Source organism: Carassius gibelio, chromosome B11 (assembly GCF_023724105.1).
Source record: "Carassius gibelio isolate Cgi1373 ecotype wild population from Czech Republic chromosome B11, carGib1.2-hapl.c, whole genome shotgun sequence".
In the NCBI taxonomy this organism is placed as follows: Eukaryota; Metazoa; Chordata; class Actinopteri; order Cypriniformes; family Cyprinidae; genus Carassius; species Carassius gibelio.
The window spans coordinates 11,614,968-11,642,516 of NC_068406.1; the positions used below are offsets into that span (position 1 = coordinate 11,614,968).

Here is a 27,549-nt window from a genome sequence, read left to right on the forward strand (position 1 = left end):
AATTCTCAGGCAGGCAGCAGGGTGTCGTATGTTGATGACGCGATCAAAAAAAGGAGGCGTCATTACGTTTGAGCTAAGCGCGCTGCTTCACTCACTGTTTTCACGAGCTCAAAACTAAACCAAAAACAATCCATAAAAACATAATTATGGAGTTTAATTGAACAACGTCGTATGAATAAGACCTCTTGATTGTCTCAGCGTTATCTGGGGTGAGTAAATAGAGCACATGAAGTAATAAACACATAGCACAGAGTGTTACAACAGATCAGTAATTAACAAAACACACGGGAAACGTGTTATCGAGTTCTTGCTCTTTTTTCCTTGTCTAATATTTTAGATCAACAATGCCCATTCGAGCATACTGCACCATCTGCTCAGATTTCTTTGATAATTCCAAAGATGTGTCTGCAATTCATTGTGGTCACACTTTTCATTATGCCTGGTAAGTGTCTCCTTTTACCCTGCTGCACATTTGTTTTGATTTTTAAATATTAGACAATTATTATACCATTCCGTGTGAATTAACACAGGATTGTCATTGCACTTTTATGCAATGTCTCTAAAATTGTTATTTTTTTTTTTTTTTTTTTTTTTTAAGTCCTGATAATGTTATTAAAATTAATTGGTCAGAATATGTGGTCAGAACCTGACCAATTATTAATATATGTACATTCGAATATTTAGAAATGTCAATGTTAAATGATAAATAACATTTCTCAATGACTTTCTGTGTTTCTTTTCCTTTCAACAAAGTCTTCTCCAGTGGTTTCAGTCGGCCCCAAGCAAAACGTGTCCACAATGCAGGAAACAGGTAAACCATTGGCTTAACCTGTGAACTCACTTGTTCTTCTGATTAATGAAATGAATTCATTGAAGGTATGGACTGAAGGTACTCACTATCCATTTTAGGTCAGTACGCGGCACATCATCAACAAACTGTTCTTCGACATAGCACCAGAAGATGATGGGACACCAGTGGATCCTGAAAGTTTACAGGTGATATAACGTGCTGTTGAATTTATTCAGTGGCCAGAGTTTAATTCAGAGTAAATTGATTGAATTGCCTGGTTTTACGGTTCCAATTTCAGAATGAGCTTGATCGCATGAAAGCGGTGTTGTCTGGAAAAGGTAGGACTGAAATAATTTCCTCAAGTTCTTGATTGATCCTTAAAACATCCATCCATTCATATTATGTGTTTACATGTGTTATGCATTCCAGAGAAAGAATGGAGGGACAAACAGAAGTCAGTGGACACACTGAAAGACACAATTGAGAAGCAGAAGAAGGACCTGGACAGACTCCGCAAGGAAGTCGGAGACAAAGAGATGTTGTGTTCTGTCCTCCGGGTACATTTATTTTAGTGAAAAACTGTTCTGTTTGTTAGTCCAGCATTCTTTCTGCATTGTGTTTTAATGCTGGTATTAATTTTGTTGTGCATGAAATTCTCAGAAACAGATGAATTTCTTGGAGAGTCAGAAAAATGAAGGGCAGGCAGCCAAAGAGGAAGCCAAGCGACTCCGAGTCAAAATGAAAACCTATGAGAGGTAGAAATTAATTTGTTTAAGACAGGATTTTGTTCTGGCCGTGTGAACAATAAAAAAAAACTTTTCTTATTAGTTATAAGGTATGTATATAATGGGCTTTCTTGTTTGTTCATGTGCCCTCTTTCTTTCTGTGTATGTTTCTGTCTTTTAGTTTAGACATGGTCCTACAGGGTCAAAGGTCAGAGGTAGAGGCCATGATCACTGATATGGGCGTTGGTCAGTCTGCTGTTGAACAGCTGTCCATATACTGCATCTCACTTAAAAAGTAAGTTTTACTTTCCTGCAAATACACACTCTCATTGCTGGCTATATAGTTTCAAACTTAAAACCTCAGTACCTTCACTTCCTCAAACCTTTTACAATGTCAGTACACCAGTTGTGCTTCCTCATATGCTATATTTGAGTGTTATATCCATAGAGCAATCACTACAGCTTGAACAAACCTCTTATTTATTCCCAGGGAGTACGACAATCTGAAAGGAAGCCTCAAGTCATCAAATGAGATGTGTGAGAAGCTTAAAAGGGAACTGATCTCTTCTAACAGCAAGGTTCATTTCTTGTCTCTGAGACTATCAAAAATATAATTATTGAAATGAAATGTATAATTACTTATTGTTCTTTATAGTTTTCTTCAGCATCCATTTATGTATTATTATAATTTTTTTTTTTGCTGCAGTTGCAAAAAGCTACAACAGAGACAAACAGGACAAAGGAGGACATGAAGGCACTTCAGAATGACCTGTCCAACGCAGACAAAGAGATCACTGTTAGAAATTCTATTTTAACTACTTTATTACAGTTTATCTATTTGCATCCGTAGATTATTATAGATTATATAGTGCATATCTTTAAAGGCCATTAATCTTATCTATATTCTGAAGACTTTTACAGAGGGTTTTGTTCATATAACATTCAACTGGAAAAAAAAAAATCCTGAAAACATGTTAACTGTTGATAGTATTTTCTGAACTATACAGTGACTGAAAAAGGTTTTAGGGTCTTTAGTTTGTTTACTAAATGAAATGAGAATTTTCAGTGTTCAAATTTCTCTTCTGACAAATCTTTTTTTTTTTTTTTTGTATGCCTAATTAGCATTTTTAAACATACAATTTCAGAACTTGTGAAGCAAAATGTAATATCTTAATGTATTGTGAGTAATTAACTGGGGAAGTCTGGTGATATCAAGTAGTTAAACAAAGTTGCCTGTAGTGTCTTGCCTTAAGGTAAAAATTACATATGTACACAAATGAAGTTGAAGGGAAAGATAAACCTAGAACTGCTGTAAAAATCCTACAATTATATAAAAGTGCATCAAAATACATTTACAAGATACCATTCAAATCAGCCACAAGGGGGTGCAATTTTTATACACTGACTCTTATTCTCTGCTGTTTCTGAACTCTTGATCTGACTTCTCATGTTTCACAGAGCTTGAAGAAGAAGGTGGAAGTTCTTCAGCGGACGTTAAGTACTCCAACTCGCACTAATGAAGCCATCAGCAGACTGGTCTTCGAAAGGTCAGAAATCAGTTTGTGTTTTTGAGCAAAGCTTTCTGCTATTCAATAGAGCTGCTGAAAGAGACATTGATTTTTTTTGTGTTTCCAGCCCAGCTCCTCTGGAGCTGAAGCCTCCTGGTCATGGTCCAATGACAGACTCTCAGGAAATTGACCTCAACCTGACCTTCGACATTAACACACCTGAACAGGTTGAGAAGAAGCCCGTTCAGGTTCCATCTAAGAAGATGCGTCTGGACCCTTCAGCGTGAGTTTTTAATCTGCAAAATGCAGTTTAGTCACATTATTTCTATTGATATCCATTTGTTTTGTTTTTTTCACAGGTCCTCATTCAAAAACACGGAAAATGCACTCGGACATAGTGTATGTGTTTAAGCAGACTGTCTTGGTGTTGAAGAATCTGAGATTGGATTAGATGGAGTGTGTAATGTTTGCATGTGTGTGTTTTTCCCCTCAGAACGCTCGTGTCAAAGATGATGTCATGATGGGGCCCATGTTAAGGAACTCGCTGCTCTTCAGAAAGAACGCATTTGGGAGCATGCTCGACCCCAGCAAATTTGGCACTGTGAGAGACTTCTATATGTTTTTAAAACTTATTATAAACTCTTCTTCGTTTTCATTCACACATTTACTACCATTTAAAAGTTTAGGGGCAATGAGATTTTCTTTTATGTTTCTAAATATGCTCACAGTCACTGCAATATAATTGCAATTATAAGTAATAAATGTCTTTACTGTCACTTTTGATTAATGCATTCTTGCTGAATATCACAACAAAACATCTAGACTCAATTTTGTGCAGTTTGCCGTAATGCATGTTTTTCTATTCTAGGTAAGATCCGGCTATGATGGACTTGGAGGAAGAGCTAAATTTATCCAACCTGTATCCTTATCCAATGAAAATACTTATATTGCTACCATTATGCATTTTTTTCTATAATGTTTCCTTAAGTATGTCCACCAGTCTCCTTTATCTGAGATTCGACCCCTCGCCATGAAGTCCAAGAGGAAGAAGGTCTCCAGGCCTGTTACAAGCAAGCCCACCTCCAGCCTGACCACTCTGGATGGTTTCTTGGAATAAAACCTCTCCCTTTTGAGGCCTGCAAGAGACATTTTTCCCATGATGCCTGCCAAAAATGCAATAAGGGAAGCAGCTATTTACAGCAACCTTAATAAGGGAAGTGGTCCTAGTGGTCTATTTCTAAGAGCATTTTCTTGTGCAAGTCTGGCCAGTTTCAGGGGCATCTGCGTCCACATGGAGCTGGTGATAAATGGAGAACACTTCATGCCACTGGCTTTTGGAAATTTTTATTAGAGACTGAAAATGAAGTTTAGTGCTAGACGTGTTTGTGGAAATCTCAGTGGCCACTCTGAGCTGATATGAATGTAAATCTGTGTGTGTTTTTAGGCGCTTCCTTGTATAGACGGAATCGTGCCACTGTGTAGTGGGTGCATTATATTACACTGAAATTAACTTTTCTCTTGAGTTTATTTATTTGACTTTGCTCACCAGCATGTTTGAACAGGCATGCATTTCTGGCATTTGAGGCATCAATAGGTCAGAATTTGTCATTTATTTATTTGTCTGATTTGTCTTTTCCTTTCTGAATGAATTTTGATAGAAATGTGTCTGTTTTGAATTTTTTTTACTTGTCTCTATACAGATTAATATCATTTTAAACAATAAACTGTAGCTTTTTATTAATATATAATCTCCATTCGTAATCCCTCTCAGGATTCTTGAAACTGACAAAAAAGTGCCTTGTAATATATAATCGAACTCCAAGATGTGGTTTAATCCAGACAAAATCTTCATTTGATCTTCAAGCAGAATTGGACATGCTTTGGTTGCGATTACACATTTTGCAGAAAATGTGATTTTATAAGGAAGGTGTTTTTTTTCTGTTCAGGCAGCAGGGGGTGCTACAGGTTTAAGTATTTTAGAAAATTCCTTAATCTTCCAAGAATCCTGAAAAAAAAAAGGATCATGATTTGCACGAATTTATTAAGCAGCACAGCCATATGAAATGTTTATGAGCACTAAATCTGCATATTAGAAGGATTTCTGAACAATCATGTCGCTGTAGACTGGGGTAATAATGCTGTAAATTCAGCTTTGCATTATAGAAATAAATGATGTTAAAATATATTAAAATAGAAAACGCTTATTAAATCAAGTATTGTGATAACTTTTATCAGTTTAACTGTCATTTTGATCAAATGCACCAGTGTGAAGCATAAGAGATTTCTTTCAGCCTAACAATTACATTATTCACATGCAATTTGCAACAAATGCATTATGCATTTTTACTATTTTTATATCAATATTTTAATTTTATATATATATATATATATATATATATATATATATATATATATTCTTCTTCTTTTTTTCTTTCTAAGAAATGCCACCCAAGCTGCTGTCAATCCAAAACATGAAAAACCTTATCCAATGAGACCATTTCCAGTTGGCACATCTTTACAATGGAAGAAACAACCACAAAACCCATCAGTTTCTTAATCTCAGACAGCTAACATAAAGCCACAGCTTACAGATCAGAGTAAAGGTCTCGTGATGTCCTGCGGTGAATAATTTTGATCTTATCATCAGCTCTGGCACTTCAACTTCATTATACGCCTGTAAGCCTTTTGTGCATCAGGCCTCTCAATTCCAATTTTGTCCCATATTTTCCCTTTATGAGGTGTGTGGACTACCTGCTGAACACTGTTCATTCTCTGGAAGGCTTCCATCAGGCCGAGGAGCCTGGGATTTATTTAGCGAACACAAAGGGAATCTGTTTTTGATGGGGTGATTACTGATCTCGAAAGCCTCTCATGGAGCAGGTAATTGTGTCATAGAGGTCATTATTTCATTTCCCGGTGCTCCCAGAGTACCCATAGTTCTCTTTGATGTACAATGAGGGATGAAGTTTTCACCTAGTGTCTTAGTGTCTACAAATCTCAGTGCAAAATAAACACACATTTCTGTTATGAAGATTTTCTTTTGGGAACATTGCATTTCTCTCATGATTCAGATGAAATGACTTTTCTCCTGCATGGCTTTTCTTTCTGACGGCACCCATCGTTGAGCAAGTGACGTAATGATAAGTTTCTCCAAATCTGTTCTATTGAAGAAATAAACTGATCTACATATTGAATGGCCTGAGGGTAAGTACATCTTTTCTTTCTCTTTTAAAACTGTTTCACTAAAAGGTTCTTCGGGAAACGAAAAATGGTTCTTCAAAAGGCATGGCTGTGAAAACCCCTGTTGGAACCTTTATTTTTGAGTGATATATCGCACTTTAAATGGCATTCGGTCAACTACGGAGCTTCTGGAATGACATGTTTTTGGATTTCCCTTGTCTAAAGCACATGACAAACTCTTATATGTGTAGATGTGAATGTCTTTGTCTCCATGTATCCCTAAAAATTTCCCTTCTCTGATTTCTGGGAATGTCTCTCAGAGCGTGTTCTTGTCAGATCAGTGCACTGGCTTTATAAGAACCATCTGGGCCGACTCGTGATCCGTAATTGTTTTCATTAAGTTAATGAAGCTATGGAAGATAAGATACGAGGTCTTTTATGGACCATGAGGCTCATGGGAAAGCAGAACTGACAGAACTGACCTCTCACTCTCTTCCCAGTGCCTTGAACTTCCTTCAAGACTTGGAACAAGGTTTCAGAAGAAATTAGTGTGGCTTTTCTCATGTTCCATAAACAGAAAATATTTACTGCCACATTTAGCGATGAGTTAAGTTGCTCTGGCCACGGCAACTTCCTGTTCAGGGCAGCAGCTGGGGCGGCAGTATAAACATCTGTGGCTGGTTTGGTCGTTCTGCTCCTCTGGGCTGTTTTAAAGCAGATCCTGGAGTGTTTACATAGAGCCTGTGGGGGAATGGGCAACCGGACAAGCATGTGAACCAAAGCGAGTTGGCAGAGCTTAAACAGGAGAGGGTCTCTGCTGGGTCTCCATTTCCTTTATTTTATGTCTATACAGATCTGGCAACGAATCATAGATCACATAGATTTGTGCTGAGATCTTTGTAGAAATGCTTTATCGCTCTTAAATTCCAGCTGGGACTCTTGACAAGGGGTATAAGCAAGTTACAAGTGCTCATACACAGTTTCCCACCTTAAATAACAGGGTTTCCTGCCCCTAGCTAAAATTGCATCATTTTCAAGTATACAACACCAGAAATATGTTTGGGTAAAAAAAAAAAAAATATATATATATATATATATATATATATATATATATATATATATATTTTTTTTTTTTTTTTTTTTTTTTAGGAAGTTCTCAACTGTTGCCCTAAGAACATCAATTTTTTTAGATGAATTTTCTTTGAAGTTGTCTGATTATATAGCGATTCTTGCCAAAGCCTTGCTGATCAAGTCAATGAAAAACACCTCAATGGCCCTATTCTTGCACTGCCTTAAAAAAACATGTTATAAACATGTTTTCACACATATGTACTATTTTCATTGATGCTGATTTAACAGGCGTTCAGAATCAACTTTTAATCATCTGTGCATTTTAAATATTTGTTTGTCTCGGTTCGAGTCTTGTAGAGTTCTTACTGAATTTTCAATCTACTTAATAAGTCACTTAATAAGTAATCAATTGCTGATCAATTGGTGTCACTTGGGGTACTCATAAACATCACTTGTAATAGGCTGTATTTGTTTGTAGTGCATAATATTTGAAACAACCTAATAAAGTAATTAAACATCCTACCTATTGGCATTTCAGACACGTAAATCACTTTTATAAGGCTATATTCTTTTCAGGATTCAAATTCTTCTTATGTTTTGTCTTTGGAACAATTTTAAGAGCAAAGATAATAACGTTCTTAAATGTTTTTGGAAATTAAAATTTATGTATTTAGCAGACACTTTTATCCAAAGCAACTTACAGTGCATTCAGACTAACATTTTTTTACCTAACATGTGTTCCCTGGGAATCGAACCCACAACCTTGCGCTGCTAACACAATGCTCTACCACTTGAGCCGCAGAAATAATGTAATATAAACTTATACAGGAAATACAACATATACTTAATTTTGAAAACTAATGTTTTGTGAAATCGGCCCCCGTAGTAAATAATTATGGAATTACAAATAGGAAAAGACTGTGGCTTAATTAGAATAGCATACTACTCTTAATCCTCATAAAACCTGGAAATTAGGAGTTTTAGCACTTATGGGTCAGTGTTCCAGAAATACAATGTAGTTTTTTTTTTTTTTTTATTTACTTTTTTGTCTTGAACAAGCTAAAAAGTGGCCAAATTGAGACTACATCTACAATTTTTTCCATATATAATAGTTTCACAATAATGGAAAGTAAAAGCAGATAGCTAGATATAAATAGCCTGCAGTCTTATCTGAAACACTTAAACTATCATCTGGGATGCATTATACATTAAAAATGATAAAATAGAGCGTTTTTGTTTGTGCACAGAGTCCTACAAGAAACCATCTCCATCAATATTCCAGTGTGTCTGTATTAAAAATAAACTGGACTTTCATGAGATAAAACCTCTGTATGGGGGGGAAAGAAAGAAAAGGACAGTCTGAAAATCTGACTGCTGCTTTTCATGGATGGTCAACACATCAGTCAGAAGCTCACATCCTGTGTCAGAGTTTATTTTTATCATGGGAAAGAAGAATAAACTCTATTAAGAACCACGAGCCATAAACAGGAAAGACTCCCAGTGAGCCACTGTGTTTTCTCAGATGAAGTGACCCGCTCTGACAAGAAACATCACATGGTGCATGGGACTTTTTTTGTTGCATTAATGTGTCTCTTTTTCATTCTGTATTTATATTTTCTTTTAATTACTGATCAATAGGAGGGATATAAAATAAATAGTACTCCATCAGTCCCAGATGGAAAATTTAGATTTGAGGGTAGAGAATAAATCATAAAGACACTAAAATATAAAGGAAGAGAACATATGAAACAACAAATAAATAAATAAATAAATAAATAAATAATGTATTTTGATGTCATTTGAAATTAAATGTGTGTTGTGACAGTAAAGATACCAACCACAACCAGAATAAAATATGCTATGAAATACACAGTTGGATGTCAATTAAATATGTTAATATTAATTCATATTCATAAAATATAAAACTAATATACAAAATAAATGGATAAAAAAACATATTGCAGCCATAACATAATACAAATAAAGATCAGAAATTAGAGAGCTTTCTGAGCATGTTTTGCCTACATATATTCATACCTAACATAAATTGTCATCTTTATTGTGTAGTTTCGTTTTTCCTGACGTTACAAGGCAGGATGACTTTACTGTAAATGTCACAGTCAGGTAGTTGTCTTACGTCCTGATCCAGGAACAGCCTTCTCCTTGTGATTCCAAGGGATCAGCCAAGCTGGTCTCAGATCAGTGTAAATGTCAGAGTTCACGTGTGAGCTGGGCTGACCGTGACTCATCCGCTGCTGCTAACATGGTTTTGTCTGGAAGCCTGGTGACAGTTTCTTTAATCCTTTGACCTTTACCTGAGACAGTGCTGATGTTTATTTAACTGATCTCAGACTTTTTAAAAAGGTCACAACAAAGAATACAATAAAACGTCCACAAGAGTTCAGAACGAACTAATAGAGTCCAAAAAACCCCAGAGATAATATATATATATTCCATCGCAAATACTGAAAAGTGATTAGATATTATCTTTAAAGCCTATTTTATTATAATTTATAAAGTATAATAATGGGATCTGGTGTAATTATTGATTTTAATTGTATTCATTTATTTAAAAATGATGCATGAATTAGAATCCATTAGATTTCTTTCATGAAATTGTTAGTCATAAACTGAATGAAAGAAAATGAATCAAAACAGGTTAGTCAATCAGCAAAGCAGTTTACAAGAAACCAAGTTGACCCTCCCTCCCAACCAACGCAACACAACGTCTGCATCTGATCATACTGGCCTTTTGGGTTGTTGTGCCGCCCTGCCTCTCACCAGACCACATCCATGTCTGAACCTGTCCGCTCGGTGACATAACAGCCGGTTTTGCAATTAAGTAAAACACTGAGACAAAGGTTTGCAGGAAATCATGTGACTCACCACCTATTTGCATACAACATAGGATCAAACCCAGTCTGGATCCTCACGATTTTTGTCATTATGTAGAGCGTCATTCTTCTGACTGTGGCTGGTTTGGAGGTGTTAGAGAGGAAATGAGGTAAGAGCTGAGTAAGGATGCTCCTCTAGTTCCTCAGTGCTATGGTCAGATCTGCACATTACTATGTTACTCATATTTTCTGCTATTATAGGATTTACTACCATTCAAAAGTTTGGGATTTTCATAAATATTTACTATATTGACTCCAGTCCTCAGTGTCACATGACCCTTCAGAAATCATTCTAATATATCGATTTGCTGCTCTTTATATTTATCTTGAAAACAGTAGTGCTGCATAATATTTTTGTTCAGCATTTAATTGAAATAGAAATCCTTCCTCATATTATCCATGTGTCTTTACTGTCACCACTGATCAAATTATGGTATTCTTGCTGAATGAAAGTATTCATTTATTTTACAAGCAAATATTACTGATATTAACTAATTTTAATATTATTGAATGGTAGTGCAAATCTTTAATTCAGTCATTAACTCAAAAACACAATGATTCTAATTACGTGAATGAACCAAAACTACTGATATATAGACCAATATGAAGTACTGAAATATGTACCTCTGTATAAAAAAAAAAAAAAGAATAAGTATTATTATTAAGAGTATTTTAGGCTAGTATCCCACACCAAACATCTAAAGAGTCTCCTTACATGTAACAAATAAATAGCTTATGAGTAAGACAAGGTTTCTGACAGTCTATTTCAATCACTCACATACGTTATCTTCTCTTAAAAAAAAACCTTGTTTGGCAAGGGTTTTTTTCCCCTCTTATTTTTGCTATTCCAGTCCATTACGGTGCCCTGCTGTAAAAGATTTAGAAAATTATTATTATATTTATTTTCTCTTTATGTAAGTGGGTAATGAATAGAATAACAGAAAAAGTTTATGAGAGGAGAGGAGGAGGCGTCCAGTAAAATATCATGCACATTATGAAAAACCTCTTGAAAGCAGTCTTGGCCCTACGGTTAGATGACACCACAGTCTTTCCATTCTTTAAAGCACCACACACACACGCGCACACACACACACACACACACACACACACGCGCACGCTCCCTCCAGCAGGAGTTTGGTTTGAGTGGCGTTCCTATTGTTCTGAGCTCTGCTGTTTTTCCCTGCACTGAATCCGAGACGTGGATCTGGAGATGAGCAGACGGAGTGGGAGATGACGGAGTGCATAATGGACGCATGACTTCAGAGCGGAGGTGTTGGCTTGAAGCACACATCACTGACCTCAGGACCTGTGCAGGTAGCCAACCAGTGAACAGAACGGCCGCTTTGGGATTCCAGAGGTGTTGGATTTCCCAAAAAAAACGTCAAAAGCCCACAAATATCCCTCTGGCTCTAGTAGTCACTTCACCAAATCCTTTATACACACTCAGACACACACGCAAGGACAGTGACCTCATGTCGACAATATTTCAGTAATCATTAAATCAGTCTATGAAAATGATACTCCTGTTGTTTGCTTACATGTTGCTTTCAGCAAGTTCTCGAAGCCATTCCAAACAAGTTGCAGGATTTCATTGCTGAAAAAAAAAGTTATATGGGAAAAAAATTTGATTTATGTTTTTTATAGTCACTTGAATGAATCAGAAGGTCAAGTTCACACACACATGAAAATGTACTCATGCTCATGTCATTACAAACTATTATGACTTTTATTATTTTAATATAACTAATTTGAGCGATTTTTAAAAATGCAAGTTAAAAGGGTGCTGTTTAAAGTCTGAAACTGTGCTCTTTTGGTATTTAATGTAATACTTTTTAGTATGTATATATAATACTATAGTATTTATTAATATTTGGAATTAGGTTTATTGTTGTATTTTTAGTTTTTAAGTTTTATGTTTGACATTTTTTCATGTGCATTTGATTTTATTTTTGTACCAAAATACCAAAAACTATTTTTTATATAGTTTTAGTTTAGACTTTTTTAATAGTTATAGTTTTAGCAATAACAACACCTATCCAAAATTGACAACAAAAGCATCATAAAATTAGTCCACATGACTCAAGCACTATATTCCAAGTCTTCTGAAGTCATACAATATGAGAAACAGACAAATGATCTTGACAAAATCCTCTCCTCCACAGAAACTTTTAAATTAAATTTACATTTCCAAATATTTAAATTGGTCTATCACACTGAGTTACAAAGAATGTTGCAACCAATGGTGTTTGTAAGTAAACAGCCTAAATAAAAAGAACAGATTGAAATTTGAGTGGAAGGAGCCAAAATACTTAAATACAGCACTTAATATAGTCATTTTGATTACTTTTATGTTGCCTTTTTGGTGTTTTACAGCTTATCTTCATTCACATTCATAACTATTTTATGTTTTAAATTTTATTCAGAAAAAGTAGTGTGAACATTACTTAAAATATTTTCTTTCTGTGTAACATGGAAGAAAGAAAACCCTACAGGATTATTGGACATTTTTAATGCACTATTCTGTGTAATTTCTGGTGAAATCTGTTTGTGTTGCAAGTTTTATGTCTGCGTGTGCACCCGTAATAGCAAAATTTGTAGCCAAAGGCAATTTAACTGATAAAGGCAAAAACATGTGTGAACAGCCATCCATCCATCCACACACGCACACACACACACACACACAAATAAACACCCTCTGCCCACTCAGAAAAGACAGGTGAGAAAGAAAACTCCCTCCCCCTACACTAATTACACATTAATAAGAGTGTGTTTACACATCTGCCCTGCAGCCATGAATAGTCTTGAAAGAGGTTTGGCAGTGGGCCCCTCAGATTTTAATGCAGCGTGAATCAGAATGTGTGTGTTCACTCAGGCTCGCGTGTAACAGGGAGCAGAGGTGCTGACTGAACCCGCTGCCGTGAGTCAGTTTCACTGGAGCTGTCTGAACATGCTGAAGAGAAACCACCCACCCATGTTTTCTCCTTTCTATCTGCAGTATACAAGCTTTTATTCTGTCACAGGTTTCATCCTAAGTGGGGGCGACCTGTGAACTTGAGGGTTATTTAAAGAAGAATATCACCACTTTACAATTAGCAAGGCATTTAGCCTCAAATTGACCCATATCATCTATATTTTTGCATTTTCAGAAGAACATCAATTGCCTTTGCGACACTTATACACAGTGAAAAAAAAACACAAACACAAAAAAAAAAAAAAAAAAATCCCCAAAAGAAAGAAAAGTCGTGTGTATCTGCTGTATCGTGCTGTATCTGATTATGAATCAATCATTAGGGAATCACAATACACTGATTGTGTTCTAAGCTATTGATTCATAAAAATAAAAAAAATGTAGTTCACATGTGTTATTGGTTAAGAAATCAGACTTCACTGGGTGCAATGTATGATTCTGATTCACTGAAACAAACCAGTTCATAAAAGTAATTCATTCTGGAATCAGACTATACTGGTTGTGTTCTAAGTAGTTTTTGTGTAAAAGTATAGTTCTCCCAAAAATTTATTATTCACCTTTGTGTCGTTCATGTCATGTCTTCATTCATCTTCGGAATGCAAATTAAGATATTTTTGATGAAATCCGAGAACTTTCTAAATCTGCATTCACAGCAATGCAACTACCAGGTTTAAGGCCCAAAGTATTTTCTTTTTTTTCTTTGTGCACAAAAAGTATCCTCATAACTTCATAAAATTACCACTGATGTCACATGGACTATTTTAATGATGTCCTTTCTACCTTTCTAGGCCTTCAAAGTGTCCGTTTCAACAACTGAACGGAGTTCAAAACAACGCACTGTATTTAACAGCATCGGATTTCATCAAAAATATCTTAATTAGTGTTTTGAAGGTGAGTGAAAATCTTATGGATTTGGAACAACATGAGGGTGAGTAGCTAATGACAGTATTTTCATTTTTGGGTGAACTGTATTTTTAACTAAAATAACTGGTTCATGAGAGTCGCCCATATGGGAATCAGACTACACTTAGTAATCTCAGAAGACCTCAAAGGATTTTAAAGATCTCTCAGATTCGAAAGTCTGCGATCAAAACTCAGAGTATTCAATATGAGCATCACATTCTCCCAAAATCAAATAATCTGAGCTATATTACACACATTCATTTTTCAACTCTATAAACTTACAAAGTTGATATTTGGTTGAAACATCCTGAGCTATGAAAGAGCTACAGTTGGAGCAAACGCATTTCTCTCTGCACTACCTTCTTCTCAGTTTAGCCAACACCTTCAAAACACATGAAAAACCAAGTTCAGCTCCCTGCTGCCATCACACTGAACACTTGCTGTTCTCTCTTCCACGTAGAAGTGAAAAACGAGTGAGAGGTATCAACAGATATTCTGGCACACCGAAAAAAGCCCCGTTAAAATAATTACTGTGATTAATCAAAGAGTAAACACAGGCAGGCGGCTCATTATCTCTCTCAGAGAGGGATTGTGATGACAGCCGCGCTCTGTTCCGCGGGACTCAGCTGGAAGGGTAATGAATAAAGCGGCTTCTTCGGCCGTGCAGAGATGAATGGACGTCCATTTGTATTTGGTCATTATCTACATGTCCAAACGAGAGAAAGCAAAGAAAGACAGAGGATCTTGGGTAGACTTCAGTCCTTGGGTTACAGATGGATGGTGCTTTGCTCAGATAAATCTTCAAACTCTAGATCAAGAGTGATTTTAGTTGGAAAGAGATTATAGCGAGGAGAACAAGCCAAGCGAATGTATGGCGAAGTGTGTGCGTAGCCTTACAGAGATGTCAGACAGTCTGTCATCTCTGTCGGCTGGGGTTTTGGCTCGTGGTCCTTATGGGGAGGGAGCTGTGAGTGTGTGTGTGTGTGTGTGTGTGTGTGTGTGTGAGAGAGAGAGTGTGTATAAGATCCAGACCTTGTTTCCTGCATATTTTAAAGTGGCTTTCTGTTTCCGGCGTGTGATGGGTACCAGACCTCAAGGTCAGACAGGCGGCCCAGTTCTGGAGAAAACCCAGCATTACTATAGTCCTAACCTAACATTCATCCAGAGACCAAACCCAGTCGTTTACCGCAGTGGATCTTTTCACAAACAGCCAAGCCAGGTGGAGGGAAGTCATAATCTGAGCTTGTGTGAATGTGTGTGTGTACGCTTGACCTAACTCCCTCACACACTCCTCTGGCAGACATTTGAAGGCCGGGCAGTCCTCCAGTAAGAGCGTGCATAAACAGATTCAAGGCAAGGCACACACACATACATCACTTGAACAAAAGCATGTTGCTCATTTCTACAGTTTAGAGTGAGTTTAGAACTGAACTGTTTTTATATGTATTATATTTATAATTGAATTCCCCCCTTATGAGAAGTATCTATTATAAAATGAAGGTTACACTGATGGCTCTTTTTAATTGGAACACTCTACCAGACCAGCAATGCTATAGCAACCACCTAGACCATGGTAGCAACCATCCATACCCTAGTAACCCAGATTGTTTTCCAGCATTTTGCACAGGCAAACATCACTTAGTTGTTATGCAGGAAATGTAAAAATCTGGTTTGTTGTTTCTTTCTGACAGGACATGGTTTTATTGTGACGGTGCTGGTATTATTAATGTCATAAGTGATTTTCTTTTCTTCTATTTGTTCCTCACTCCTCATCATTAGTTTCAATCTCTCATTCTCTCTCTCTCCACCATCTGGTTTCCACATGTCATTCTGGTCCAAAGCTCATTCATCAGAATGTCCCCAGTCTCACATCTTCATACCAGCCAAACACACTTTACATTCATCATACACACTAACTTTAACTTCACACACACTTCCAGGCTGGGGAACTCTCTCCAAAAAGGTCTTCAAGTAGCTTATTCAATTTGCATTCGTTTACTAGGGCCTTTCATGCATTTGAATTCATTTCTCTCTGTAGTTAAGCATTTTATTTTTACGTCTATTTATTAGCATTATTTTTTTTTTTTATTTATTTATATGCACTTGTGTATTTACTCGTATTCTGTCAGTTTTATTTGTATTAATTTTATACTATATTTATGCATGCAATATTTATATATATATATTTATGATGCTACTATACACTATCATTTAAAAGATAGTGTATAGTAAACAAATTTTACCTATGACAGTTGCAAAAAGGTTGCAAATTACCTATGACAGTAATTTGGTTAAAAATACAGTAAAAACAATAATGTTGTGAAAAAATATTACAATTTAAAATAACTGCTTACTATTTGAATATATATATATATATATATATATATATATATATATATATATATATATATATATATATATTCTAGTCTTTAGTGCCACATGATCCTTCAGAAAATAATTTTAATATGCTTATTTTCTGCTTAAATAAAAATCATGTCTTATTATTATCAATGTTGAAAACAGTTGTGCTGCTTAATAATTGTGATAGATTTTTTCAGGATATATTGATAAATAAAATGTTCAAACAGAAAGACATTTGCTGGAACTAGAAATCTTTAGTAACGTCTGAATGCCCCTGCTGTAAACCTTTCATCAATTTAATGCATCCTCGCTGAATAAAAGTATTGATTTCTTTCTTAAAACTTATGGAACTGTAGCATACGTGTTTCACTTTCTCCACACCAAGAGCACACACAAATGCACCAACCTGACTTAAACACTAACGAACTACACACTTCTCTGTTCACCCTACACATTGACTGTAGCCACACGCTGATATAATAGATTTTGTCAGGGGAGCGAGTCTGGGCTCAGAGCCACACTTTGAGGGGCAAAGAGTTCCTCCAGCAGTTCTCACAAAAACACACAATTCTTCTTAAATTCCAGAACTGTTTTGTAAGCTAAAGATCAAAAATCATGGTTCACGGTCTATTGCAAGCAAGTGTGTTTATTATTAAAATGTCAGGCTAATATATGTAGATAGATTTGACAGGGCTAAAGGAATAGTTCACCCAAACAATTTAATTCTATTACTGAGTTTAAATTTATAATTTTAATTTCAGTCTTTTCTCACACAAAGCTATTGTGGAGACTTGAAATAAAGAGCAAAAGTTAGATTTTATGGTCCTTTTGTGGGACTTCACTTGCCCTCAAGTGGTTCCAAACATGTATTCAAAATAGCTTTTTTATGTTCAGTTAAAGAAAGAAACTCAAACAATTTGGAGCAACTTGAGGGTGAATAAATGTTGACAGTTGAGTTTTCATTTTTGTCTGAACTAATTAAACACAGTTCTCTCTCGGGGTCAGTGAATGACAAACGGTTAAAAGTAAAAGTGTGGTTGAAGGTCTGATAAAAAAGCTTTGATGAGGTTTAGATCTAGAATCAGACACAGGCGGTTTTAGGCTAAACTTGTCAAAAACTCAAAGCTCCCTGTCGAAGTGATCTTCACACAGGGAGTAACCAAGGGGCTTTGTCTCAGGGCTGCTGTCACCTCTGGCCCCTTGGGGCAAGTGTAACCCCTCTCTGTGACCCCTGGTGACCCCTGAACCAGCAGCAGTTGCTTTGACCGACACTCATCTGGGATGAATTACAGCATCTTCAAGCGGCACTCTGGGCTTCTGATAATGAGAGAAGGAAAGCTAAGATAGATTTATGTGTAGGATACAGTGAGATAGAGCTTGAACTAGGCCTTCGAATGAAGTGAGAATTATTAATACAGTTCTTCTGGGGGTGAACAAATGTTCTTGATAGGGAGGAGAGGGAGAGATTGAATTAGGTTTCATGTGAAGGTCGTGCTGATAGCATTATCATCTCTATTGTGCTCTCATAAAGCAGTCCAGCTTCTTTGAAAACCTGCTTCTATACAAAGATTTTAGGCAAAAATGCGTGTATTAAGGGATGGTTCAGAAAGAAAAACAACATTTTTAGATTTATTAATGTTACACAAAATATCAGCACAGCCACATTTACTGGGCGACTTAAATTATATGAGCAGGAATAACTCTTGTATGAGTATGAATTTTACCTTTACCTTTTGAAAGGACAAAAATGAAACAAAAAGCATTTATTTATTTGAAATAAAAATGTTGCTTGCTTTCTGTCAGTTTAATGTGTTCTTTCAGGAAAATAAGAAATAAAAATATGCAGAACCCAAACAATTTGAACCGTGGTTTACATAAACCACACTTCCTTGGTTGTGCGACATTCTAAACCACATCTTTAATATAACACAATCATAAATAATAAGTAAATGAAAGGGAAACACCCTGCTGTTACGAAAGGTCTCAGGTAGATTTAAGGGCCAGATGGGGTTTGGTCTGCCCCTGTATTTAGTTACCCTATAGCGGTAATTCACGGTGCTTCCTTTGAGCGAGTCTGGTATACCTGAGCTACTATACAGATGGCAGAATGGGTGGACAGGAAGTGAACGAACAATTTATTTAAAGCAAAATAACCCCACCCCCCACCCCCCATCTGAAAAAATGGATTGTTCTCTGAGAGCTGATATTTGTGCTTTTACATTAAGACTGAAGTTTAACAATCCTGACATTGCAAGATGACACTGCTTTTTGTACACAGAGTTCACAAACAGCTTACTGGACATAAAAAGAGTCTTCAGATGTTTTTGGCAACTTGTAAATGGTCATAGTGGAGTGTGTTGGCCTAATGAGGCAGAGAGAAACAAGGCATTTGGCCCAGTGCTGAAGCACACTAATTGGCTTCTCAGATTACAAGCGAGGTACTACCTAATCTGCACCAGTGACCTTCCCTAACATTCAGATCACCTACCCTAAAAGCCCTTCAGATTCTGGAGTCAGAAATACACATTCATGCACACTAGTACAATTACACACAAGTAGCATCATGTGCATGCATATTTAATTGTATTAAAACACTGCAGCCAATGTTTCAAATGACCAAACCCTTCAAGAACAGGGTGTGTGAGTGGGTGTTTTTCTGATATTACACAGACTTTGGCTTGATGTCCACTTTGTTCTGCCCAGAGTGAACGGGTCGCCTCACGCCTCATATACACATGCAGAAAAATCAGTGACGTGATGCACAATTTTTGCCAGATCTGTAAAGTTATTCAAAAATGCATCTCACAAAGAAAGTGTTTTCACTTTATAAATTCTGCAAGAAATTCTCATTGCAAGGCTGAAATTTCACTTAATTGTTAAATTGAATATTATAAATAGTTCAATGTTATTAAAGCAGTGAAATAAATTAGTTTTAAAGATGCTTAATAAAAATAATATGCACACACATGCATACACATACATGTGTATTATATACACATATTTAGTTTGTTAAGCATCTATAATACAGCTAAGACACATATATAGATGTGTGTATACACTGTACTATATAGATGTGTGTATAGACATATAATATATATTTATATAAGGATATAAATGATTTAATATAGACTTTACAAAATTTAAAACATCTTTATTTGTCCCTGACCCACACACTCTTCAAAAACATGTTCTTATTTTTTTTCCCTACAGCCCTGAGAAAACTCCTGTGTTGTTTTTTTTTTCATGGACAGTTTGTACTGAGACACTAATGGGCCCCATGCTGGGAGAAAACATGCAGTCAGAATGTTTACAAGCATTTTAACAGTGTCAAACATATAAAAGAAGCTAATCATTGTGCATGAGGTGCCGACATCTTACTGTTCAATAATGGAAGAGGTCAGTCATTAGATGGTTTGACCACAGGTTAAAGAGAGAGAGAGAGAGAGAGAGAGAGATCATAATATCACAAGAAGTATAACAAAGAAAATGCTGAGCAAAGGGGAAAAAAAGGGTTTACTTGTAGAAGAACAGAACAATCCATTACTGCAATGATGCAGTCATGATGCTCACTGCTTAGAGACAGAAACAAGTTATGGCAAATTTAGTTGTTTGAACATGAGTACGTGGTGTTCCTCTTACAAGCCCTGGTTACATATTTATTTTAGACAATTAACTATAGTTATGAGAAAATTAAAACTCTGTGACATCAGAAAACAGTATACGGCGTACGAGCACAAGACATTACTGAATATAATACTTTACAACATGACACAATACGCAGAGGATATTGTGAGACATAAATACTTTCCATGGTTGATGGTTACTTTCTGGCTCAAGTCAAAATTTGTTTCAAACAATTATAATTTAATAACACTGTTACAACTGTAGTAAAATAAATAAATAAATGAATAAAATCAGTATATTATATATTGTTTTGATGCCTAAATTTACCTTTATCAGTCAAAATGTAATGTTTTGGTTTTTAGTGTCTAATTAGTGCTTAGAGAACCTTAGAAAACACAACTAATAAATGATGCAAAGAGCATCAATATAATTTTTTTAATAAATTATAAATAATTTTAAAAAAAAAGTTAAAATAAATTATAAATCAGTAACAAAATACTAATAATTGAATTACAATTTAAAGCACAGCCAGAAAGTTTCATATCAGTTAATGACAATAAAACTATTTTAAATCAATACCATCTACATTTTGTTAACATTCAATTTATCTGAACTGAAAAAGTTGACAGAAAAAAATCTTAAGGTGCTATAAAAAATACAATTGCAAAACACAAATCTCAGCACTGTTGGCAAAGAAGAGATAACTTTTGAAAAAAAACCTTAGATGGTTAAGATCTGTTTTCTTAAGCCAGAACAAAGAATACATTGAACTTGTCAACCTCTTATCTCATGGCTCCTCAAGGAATAGTCAGTGCCATCAAACACATCTGCTTTTCCAATCACAATCCTCCCTGCATATTTATTAAACGTGGATCTGGAGTGAATGTGGAAACCCAAAACTCATGCACAAATATTTGGATGTTAGTTTCTGAAATCTACTTTGCAGAAAGCTGTGCAGCCCAGGCCTGAAACGCCACATATTTATGCCTGAGAAAAAAAATCATTATCACATCGAGTTTGGTGTCAGGTCAGCTCCACATGTTGCTGACGGGCGTCAGATTTTTTCAGGCGACTCCGGTGACCTTTGAAGGAAGGCGGGTATGGCCTCACCCCAGGCCTCGGCAGCTCTAATGTGGCTTCCTGTGGGGAAACTGACCTTAGGAACGCAGGAGAAGCAGTTTTCAGAGCTCGTGCTGCAAACAGGGAGGCTTTGTTGGGGCTTTTGAGAGTGAAGGGCCATTTCCTGCCTTCACAGGAAGAGATCATATTGGAAACAGATTTTCTCTGCCGTCGGTGCCTGTGATCTAGACCTCTGTGCGAATCGCTATAAAGAGAGAGAGGGAACATGGGGAGGAAAGGGAGGTTTTGAAACTCATCCACTTTGTCTTTCCATTTCCTTCTCCTTTCACTTTTTATCTGTTAGAAAGATCAACTCTGTATCTTTCTACTTCCGTCGACTCCTGTTTCAGCACACGATTTTCAAATATAAACACAAAGGAGTGCCAAATATGGGAAACACCCAAACAGAGTAGCCACGGGCCGCCCACACAGGCTTAGTCTCATCAGCTCGGCTAAAGTAAATAATACAGCCAGTTGAGAATCAGAGTAAGCCATACCGGTGGGAGTAAAGATATGAAACCTTCCAGTGAACGTAGCCAGCCATCTATTGGGTATATATAAAACTGTCAAAGCAGAGCCAACTGACCCTGGCGTCAACCCAAACAGCGCTGGAGAACGCCTGAAGCTTCAACCACACACACAGCTGATTATGTTCAAGTAAAGTGTGTGTGTATGTGTGTTTGTCAGGGTAGTTATGTTAGCCAAGGATTGTTATAGATATATAACCTGCAGATCAGCAGGATCTATTGCTGAACAGTTCTCATGAATCCAGCACTAAGAGGATGACTTTGGTTCCGTCATATGATGTCTTGTTCGTCATGGGATATTTACTTATGGAGCATGATATTAAATTGGGTTTATGAACACTGACAGACAGCATTGCTATCCTATTCAGAGTAGATTATTTTGATATTTATTTAGTCAGTAGAAGCGCATGTCTATCCGGTTTTGTAGTGTCATCGGAATGATTTTTACACGCAATATTACCAAGACATCAATGCAAATGAAAACAAATAAATGAAGTGGAAGCATCACAAAACAAAAATGAAATAATAATAAAATATTGAGAGAAAAAACATGGAGCTACTAAACAAAACTAAACTGAAATGCAGGAAGGCTTTGCATTAGTGAATAACAATAAAACTATAAAAATCCATACCACCAGTCAGCACCACAGTTGACATTGTATAAAAATTCAGAATATTATATGCCTACTTACAAAAACAAAAACAAAAATCCGGAAAAACAAAGATACTACAAAAAAAGAGTATAATAAATTATTTATGCTTTAAGCTTGATTTTATCATAGGTCTACTTCAAAACAGTGACTACAAAAAATCTACAAAAAATTAATAAAATTCGAAAAACAATGCTTTAATTAAAAGCATTAAAAATATAACACTAAAACCAGCAGACAGCACCACGTTCTAGCTATGATAATCTGAATGCAATCCAGTAGCGTTCCCTATGGGAGCTGTAGATGTGGGTTTCCATGGAGATGACCCTGAGGGTCAGCGGAAGTGTGCCAGTATAAAGTATATCATTTAAAATGTGCCTATTTTGAGTGGAAGCATTAAAGAAACATCCACTGAGCTGCTGTTCCTTGCCCCTTTTCCAGAATAGGGCTGTGCCTTTACATCCCGTACTTCAGATACTCTGCTAAAAAAAACATCTGTTTGGTTTTGATTATCATGTCTCTCATGCTGAAATCATGTTTTAAACCATATTAGTTTAAACTTCTGACATAGGGTTTTCTGAGCGCACACAAAAAGCGGCAGTCACATGGCATGAGAGTACTATCTGAGTTCTCTTTCATGTCTTATTGTGCTTAAACTGTCAAAAACACACTATATATATTTGATATTTTTATATATATTTATATTTAATATATATATATGCACTATATTTTTTATATGTAATGCAAACAAATGTAAAGTTTTAAATACAGCCTCTGTGTCTGTTTTGAGGCCACTATGACTCTATAAAATGATTTTATCACATTTTACAGATTATGTTCTTTGTAAAACATAATTCTACAAGGGAAAGGCACAAAGTAACAAGATTTTTCTGCAAAAGTTTAATTTAGAATTGAACAAATGATCCACAACAGTGCTTGTTTTTACTCACAGATTACATTTGAATCAAACTGTTAGGTTTTCCATACACTTATTTGTGTAATTCTTGTCTTTTATTGAACAAATGATGAACAGTGTTGAGACATCTGGATAAAGCCCATGGAAAGATTTGTTATTCCAGAACGATGTTGTTAACTGTGAGCTCCACTTGAAAAAAAGCTCCCTGCAGTAACTTGTGGAGGCGTTTTAAAATGGACAAAGGAGCCAAAAGGACACAAGATTAAAGTTTCCTTTCCGAGTCATTCTGACAACCTGCATGAGTTTAAGTCTGAAAACATCTAGACACAGCACACCCAATCATTAAAGCAACTGAACTGTCTTTTGACCATTGGTCCTCTTGGCCAGTACATTTTGGCATTCAAGGCTAATCTTCATTTCTTTGTTAATCTAAGCAAGTTAACTCCAGCCTATTTTGCCTTTCTTGCCGCTGTATTTTGTTTCACTTCCTGGAATTCTCATCTCACTCAGAGCCTTTTATTTTCTTTGAGTAGATTCTTCTGCGCCAGTGCATGTCACAGCCGGCCTCCTTCAGAGCTTTTTGTTTTCGTGGAGGGTGAGGTAAGCTCTTAACTTTACCTGGGCAGGTGCTGGCAGCCAGACAGAGGTTTCATAGCAACCCAGCAGGTGGGCTGAGGTTAGCAGAGTCGTGCAGATGTGAATCTATGTGGAGCTGCGTCTCAAATTAGCAGGTTCCACACAAATAAAACAGACTGACATCGCCGCCAACATGTCTCACACACCATATCATTTCAAACCGACAGCTATCAATAGATTAAATGTATGAGACTATATATATATATATATATATATATACATATATATATATATATATATATATATATATATATATATATATATATATATATACTGCAGACCAAAAGTTTGTACACACCTTCTCATTCAAAGAGTTTTCTTTATTTTCATGACTATGAAAATTGTAGATTCACACTGAAGGCATCAAGGGCTATTTGACCAAGAAGGAGAGTGATGGGGTGCTGTGCCAGATGACCTGGCCTCCACAGTCACCGGACCTGAACCCAATCGAGATGGTTTAGGGGTGAGCTGGACCGCAGACAGAAGGCAAAAGGGCCAACAAGTGCTAAGCATCTCTCGGGGAACTCCTTCAAGACCATTTCAGGTGACTTGAAGCTCATCAAGAGAATGCCAAGAGTGTGCAAAGCAGTAATCAAAGCAAAAGGTGGCTACTTTGAAGAACCGAAAATATGACATATTTTCAGTTGTTTCACACATTTTTGTCATGTATATAATTCCATATAGAGTTCCACATGTGTTAATTCATAGTTTTGATGCCTTCAGTGTGAATCTACAATTTTCATAGTCATGAAAATAAAGAAAACTATTTGTATGAGAAGGTGTGTTCAAACTTTTGGTCTGTACTGTATATATATAATATATATATGGATGGATGGATGGGTGGATAGATATTTTTAATGGATATACACATTTACTTTTATAAATAACTATATATCTATATATTCATTTTAAAACTAGAAGACAGCCTTCTAAATGTCTGTTGCAATCTTACTGGTTATGATTTACTAAAAAAAAAACTTTGAATGAAGATGCAGCTTATGACTAAAACTGAAACCCACTGTGGTCTGTTGTGCAGTCAATCAAGGGCCGCACCTATCTTGGTCCGACACTGAAAATGTGTGCGGTTGTGTCACTGGAAACGCCCATGAAATCAAGAAAAGAAAGATCTATTTGAGTGTCACGCACGTACAGCAGATCCAGGGGTGAAATTATGGGGTGAGTTCTCAATCTGGATCTCCTCAGCGGAGCTGCACAGCGCTGGGATGCACTGTAGTTTTGGCAGCAGCAGCAGGGATGTTTCTGTAACAGGCTGCTGGAAGCACAGACGGCAGTATATCATTCTGCTCTTCAGATTTTGCCTATATTTGTACACCAAGTGATCCAGAGAATAAACAGGCACTTTGACAGAGTTCAAAGAGGCAGTTTCTCTTGGAATGGCTTGTGACGAAGTGTTGAAACACAGTGTATCCTCAAACAAACCACTGCTGCAAAACCTCGCTGCTCTCAGTTAGTTGAGTTAGCAACTAATACACATAAAGGAGGATGTGTAACAGTCACTAGAGCTGCACAGTTTACTATCTGCCCTTATTAACTGATACTGTGGGTAACTTTCCATTACAAAAACTGACTATAATAGTTTTCATCCAATCAACAGTTATTGTCACTAGAATTAAACTGTGGTCGGTTATCAGCATTGTAGACAGATACATAGAATGAAAGATAGATAAAATGAAAATAGACAGATATAAATAGAAATAACAATAGATATATGACAGATATAATGACAGATAGATATAACAAAAAACAGATAAACAGGTTAACATATAGATGGATGGACTTTTCTAATTATACTGGCTGCCTTTAAAAAAAAATTTAACTATAAAAAATTAATAAACATTAAGTGTGCAGAGGTAGAGAATAAAGCATGTGCATCTCATATGTTTTCAGTCTCTTCCTCTCAGCTGTCAAACTGATTGCTATCTCTACAGCCTAACTGGTGGTTTTTGCTGTGAATGGTTTGTGGGGTACATACGAGTGAGTGTGTGATGTCCTCGTTATGTGATGCTAAAAGTCTTGCTGGAGGTCCATATGGTTGAAAGCGGCTCTCTATACAGTAGTTCAGAGCCGTGCAAAGGATCTCCTATAGAGTCAGAGCAGGGGACCACATCATGCTGCTTGAGATACAGACACTCACCTCAGAACAAAACACATCTCTATGCATCTGTATTTCTAAAATATCACATGTTTACCCACTTCTGTTCACTTCTTTAAAACAAATTAATAAATTGTACTCACACAAAACTTTTGTAAACACATACGCGTATATACATGCACCCCATAAACCATTCTCAGCATGTGGATGGGGCTGTGTGTGGTCAGGTGTGAGATCTGCACAGTTTAGTTGTAACTGGATATGAGGACAGCAGTGGAGGCGGAACACACGAGGGATTTGGGGTAAATTGGTGCGGTGATTGCACTTAACCCAGCAGGGAACAGACGAAGTTAGCTGGCCAGCTCAGATTTACAGCTCTTCTATTAATCAAGGTGAACGAGACAGAAGGACTAGAAACAATATAGAGTATATATTAAGTTCATTAGTTTCTAATCTATCATAACTCTGTTATTCCAGATCCAAAAAGCAACACAAAGTTGTAAAACCAACTCCATGTCAACTTGCTTACTGAAATACATACACCCTGTAATTACGATCCCTTCAACACAGCCTACACTGACCATCAGAGCCAAGCTTTAAAACAGCTGGTCCCTTTCAGTTTAGTCTGACCCAGCAGACAAAGTTAAACGCAAAAAAATAAAGTTGACATCTGCTGTGTCCCAAAGGAGAGAATCATTATTCAAAGTCAGTTTGGCAGTCTGTCGTTGTGTCACAGCTGAATCCAGAACAGTTTGACGTTGACATGATGCACACCAACAACACAATAGTCTCTAATAATGTAAACCTCAAATACAATTGTTAGTTTTTATCAGTTACATTTATAACAAAGAGTTATTATGAATGCACTGTAATAATTATTACTGTTTAATTATTTTATCAATAATAATTTTATCAATAAATTGCTGCTATTCAATTAAAAATAGCCATAACGCCTTTCCATCTACTCTCTTAATTCTTAATTAAAAAGATTTGTGCAATACTGAGAAACTAGGGTGACCAAATGTGCCATTTTCCCAGGACACGTCCTGGCCAGGATTTCTATATTGCCTAAAATATCCACGTTTAGGCTTTTTTTGCACTGCGCAAAACCAATTGTTGTATTGCAAACTACCGTGAGAGCTCTAGAGAGCAGACGGCTTCGTGTGCTTTTCATTCTCTCTCACGGTACTTTGATGTCTTACACCGATCAGTATGCTCAGTGCTGCTTCAAGTCTAATATGTACACCTATATGCATCGCTTTGACCGTTCTCTGTAGATCCCACCTTCTCACGAACCACGATTGGTCGATTACATACAATGTCTACATGTTATTGGTCAAACGATCATTACTTTCATTAAGTATGAAAACAGGCAACCAAAGCCAAAACCTGTATATTTTAGGCAATATAGAAATCCTGTCCTGGGAAAATGGCACGTTTGGTCACCCTAGAAAAACATAGTCAACGCAAGACATTTTTGAAGACAGCATAACCACCACAATTTTCCAAAAATAATAATTATGTTGCCCACCTTTTCATGATGATTGTAGGTGGTTCACTAGTT

General features: G+C 36.4%; 1 protein-coding gene across 1 annotated transcript; it reads left to right on the forward strand.

Moving 5' to 3' along the window:
- The first annotated feature begins 33 nt into the window (after positions 1–33).
- On the forward strand, positions 34–4,771 carry LOC127968374 (E3 ubiquitin-protein ligase TRAIP). The gene is made up of 16 exons (XM_052569544.1): positions 34–209; positions 338–442; positions 754–811; positions 910–996; positions 1,089–1,128; positions 1,220–1,347; positions 1,451–1,545; positions 1,697–1,810; positions 2,006–2,093; positions 2,222–2,311; positions 2,974–3,062; positions 3,151–3,306; positions 3,383–3,422; positions 3,517–3,624; positions 3,892–3,942; positions 4,024–4,771. The coding sequence occupies exons 2-16, from the start codon at positions 345–347 to the stop codon at positions 4,138–4,140; spliced, it is 1,359 nt and encodes a 452-aa protein (XP_052425504.1). The 5' UTR covers positions 34–209; positions 338–344; the 3' UTR covers positions 4,141–4,771.
- Positions 4,772–27,549: the final 22,778 nt, after the last annotated feature.

What these genes read in the sequence shown, in the direction of transcription:
- LOC127968374 (XM_052569544.1), top strand. Translation starts at nt 345, where the DNA reads ATGCCCATTCGAGCATACTGCACCATCTGCTCAGATTTCTTTGATAAT. An exon ending in TGTTGTGTTCTGTCCTCCGG is followed by an intron (nt 1,348 to 1,450) that starts GTACATTTATTT and finishes TGAAATTCTCAG; the next exon opens with AAACAGATGAATTTCTTGGA. An exon ending in AAAATGAAAACCTATGAGAG is followed by an intron (nt 1,546 to 1,696) that starts GTAGAAATTAAT and finishes TCTGTCTTTTAG; the next exon opens with TTTAGACATGGTCCTACAGG.